The sequence below is a fragment of the Adiantum capillus-veneris genome, chromosome 27 (genome assembly GCF_014529385.1).
Source record: "Adiantum capillus-veneris isolate H3 chromosome 27, ASM1452938v2, whole genome shotgun sequence".
NCBI classification, from domain to species: Eukaryota; Viridiplantae; Streptophyta; class Polypodiopsida; order Polypodiales; family Pteridaceae; genus Adiantum; species Adiantum capillus-veneris.
The window spans coordinates 123,872,678-123,875,905 of NC_140957.1; the positions used below are offsets into that span (position 1 = coordinate 123,872,678).

General features: G+C 47.7%; 1 protein-coding gene across 1 annotated transcript; it reads right to left on the reverse strand.

Annotated features, from left to right (window-relative positions):
* Positions 1-1,285: 1,285 nt before the first annotated feature.
* Positions 1,286-2,296, reverse strand: LOC147422701 (desiccation stress protein DSP-22, chloroplastic-like). The gene is made up of 2 exons (XM_086503156.1): positions 1,874-2,296; positions 1,286-1,789 (listed from the first exon to the last, which is right to left on the reverse strand). Exons 1-2 carry the CDS (start codon positions 2,294-2,296, stop codon positions 1,502-1,504), a joined length of 711 nt encoding a protein of 236 aa, XP_086359282.1. The 3' UTR covers positions 1,286-1,501.
* Between the last annotated feature and the right edge of the window lie 932 nt (positions 2,297-3,228).

Here is a 3,228-nt window from a genome sequence, read left to right on the forward strand (position 1 = left end):
GGCCTCTGCAACAGGGTTGTCCCCACGCTCCCCCCGACTCCTTGCTGCTGAATCGGATGCTCATCATCGTGGCGCTAGATCGCGAGGAGCTACTGGCGCCTGCTCGCAGCTGGAACTGGCCGTTGTAGGAGGCCGAGCAACATATTGAGACCCCCTCCCCTCTTCAACACGTTCAATATGATTGTTGCACACTCAAAAGACATGAAGCAATCATATAGAGCAGTTTATTTGCAAAGGCTTCCATCAATCTACATGGAGCTTCCACTTTCTTTGAACCTCTTCAATAGCATCATGATGTAGACTTCCCCTTCCACTCTTGACATACCCAATCTGTGACTCAACCCGTAAGTATTTGGCCCAACCCATTAACTTATATGAGGACGGCTTGGCCAAGTGTCTCGCACTTTAAAACGCCATCCCAATGAGCTCAACTTGGGCTTCTTTGATCATAAGAGAACTTCTTACATAGCCTCCACGAATGTGATGCTTCAAACCGTGGGCTTGCTAGTTACCCATCGAGAGATAATTCCAGCCAGTCTATATAATCCATCGACAGATACTTTCATCCATTGCAATGTATTTGGTGGTAAGAGCGAGCAAGACCCGCCGTAGGCGGGTTGCGTGAGCTCGTTGATGGAAAAGGAGAAGTAATATTGGTGGAGAGGTACCCACTAACTATTCTAACAAACAATTGTTATTCAGGTTGTAGTGATATTTAATGCTTGTGTGAGGATCGTATGTCCACAATCCATTGACTTGTTGTTAGAAGAAGTAATACTGGTGGAGAGGTACCCACTAGAATCATGGTACAGTTCTACCAAACGATTGTTATTCATGTTGTTGTATTGATATTCAAGGCTTGTGTGAGAATAGCATGTTCAAAATCTACTCGCTTGTTGTTAGAAGAAGTAATACTAGTGGAGAGGTACCCACTAGAATTATGCTCCACTTCTAACAAAGAATTGTTATTCATCTTGTTGTATTGATATTCAAGGCTTGTGTGAGGATAGAGCGTCCACAATTTACTGCCATATTGTCTCGATAATGTGGAAATGAAGTTGTACATAGGGTGTGTGCGTGTGTTTCAAAGTTCTTGTACTCGCTTTTTTTTTAAAATAAATGTGGAGATGGAATTGAATGTATTCTTTTTTTTTAATAAATGTGGAGATGAAATTGAATGTATTTTTTATTGCTTACTCCGTTATCAACAATATTGAACACAAAAGACTTGTGCAAATGGGGGGGGGAGAGAGAGAGAGAGAGAGAGAGGATTGTAAAACATAAATCAAGAATCCTCTGAATGGTTATAGGAGTGAAATGATACTCGCTTGTGCATGATACTTAGCACTCGACGTTGGCTAGATGGTGGGAGTTACAAGATGTACAACGGCATTCGAACAAAACTTGGGTTGAGGGTGCGTAGTAGTAGCACTACAGGAGATGGGAACGTGGTGGAAACAAAGTTTCGTACATTATACACATGGAGACTCTGTAACAATATTTAGTGGACGAGGGGCCCTTGGCGGATCATTTCGTCGACTAGGAGGGCGGCGAAGCCAATCATAGCAAGGCGACCATTCCACCGTTCAGCCCTAGCATTGAAAGGGCCCCATCGGCGAGCATCGGTGGACTCTCCGTTCACAAAAGGGATGATGGAAGCGAGCGTGAAGAGTTGCACCACCGCACCGAACCAAAGCACCCCGGACGTGGCGGGGTTGAAGAGTTGCTCCACCACAGTGAGGCCGGTCATCTTCTCTGCGACGAGCGCCCACACAAAGCCCACCATGGCCTGCATCAAACCCGTGTGGAATTAATGTGAGGTGAGAGGGTTTGAACTTCTATATAAAATAATATACGACTTGCTAGTACTCACCATCCTGCCGTTGATGGTCTCAGGTGCGGCACCATCCACGGCGAAGAGGCTGCCCAAGGAGCGGTCGCCCGTCTCAGGGCGGCGCTCCAGCTCCGGGCGTGGCCAGGGTGCGGTGGAGGCAGGGCGAGTTCCCAGGATGGACTGCTTCTCAGAGCTGGTCTCCGCCTGGTGGCGCTCCACGTCGCCACGGCTGAGCGGCTGCTTGGTGCTGCGGTCGATGGCCTCCTGCAAGCCGCTCAAGCTTGGCGTGGCCTCCGCAACAGGGTTGTTGCCACGGCCCCCGGACTCCTTGCTGCTGCATCGGATGCTCATCATCCTGGCGCTGGATCGAGAGGAGCTGCTGGCGCTGGCCGCACCACGCTGGAGCTGGCCGCCGCAGGAGGCCGAGCAACTACTCATGATCATGCAGCTTAACGATGCCATCGCTCTGGTCGTTCTGTTGTTTGGGGGGGGGGGGGGGGGGGGGGGGGGGGAGAGAGAGAGAGAGAGCTGGGCGTACAAGCTCGCCGAGTCAGCTGTTGTGAAGTTTGCTATGGACTCTCGATCGAATGTCGTACAGCAGTCGGGTCTCGCCTGCCTTTTAAAGAGATTGACATATATACAAGTGGTGGACGCTGGACGCAAATACGCTCCCACGCCTCAGCGCTCACAAGTGGGCCGCTCCACAGCCTGCCACACCCATTTACAGACTACGTGGCCAGGGATCAAACGCCAATTGACTATGCTAAAACAAAATGGTTGTGTATTTCCAAAAGCAGAAAGGCTATAGCTACAAAATGGGGATAAAAAAATAGAAAGAAATTATGTTGGACAAGTATAAACCACAACTTGTTGCACAAGATACGTAGAAAGAAGGCAGCATGGACACCCAAACATTTTCACCCACATCCAGAGTCACCACAATTTGCATTTGTGCTTGCATTAGCTGCACACCAAGGATGGCCACTCTTGACATAAAAATAGCTTTTCTCAATGGAGACATGCAAGAACATATATGCATCAAATAACATCTAGGATGATATGCGGTCAAATTTAAACTATGAAAGCTAAAGTAACAATTGCATAGCCCCGAGGACTCCAATTGTGTAGTGAAGAAGAAGAAGAAGCTTTGTACCTCCATCTCCATTGTGTGCTCACGATTTTGCACAGTTTTTAGGACTCCAATTTTGTAGTGAAATTTCAATTTTGGGCGTGCTTTAAACTCTGTTCTGGAGTTCGATTGTTTTCGCACGCAAAGGTTTGGGTTTCTACAAATCTCCCATTCTGGTGTAGTGGGAAGCCAATTGGTGCTATAGTTTTTACCGCTATTGCAAATTAGCATGAAGCATTGCATTGGGTGTATATACACATATTGT

What these genes read in the sequence shown, in the direction of transcription:
- LOC147422701 (XM_086503156.1), bottom strand. Translation starts at nt 2,296, where the DNA reads ATGGCATCGTTAAGCTGCATGATCATGAGTAGTTGCTCGGCCTCCTGC. An exon ending in AGACCATCAACGGCAGGATG is followed by an intron (nt 1,790 to 1,873) that starts GTGAGTACTAGC and finishes GGTTTGATGCAG; the next exon opens with GCCATGGTGGGCTTTGTGTG.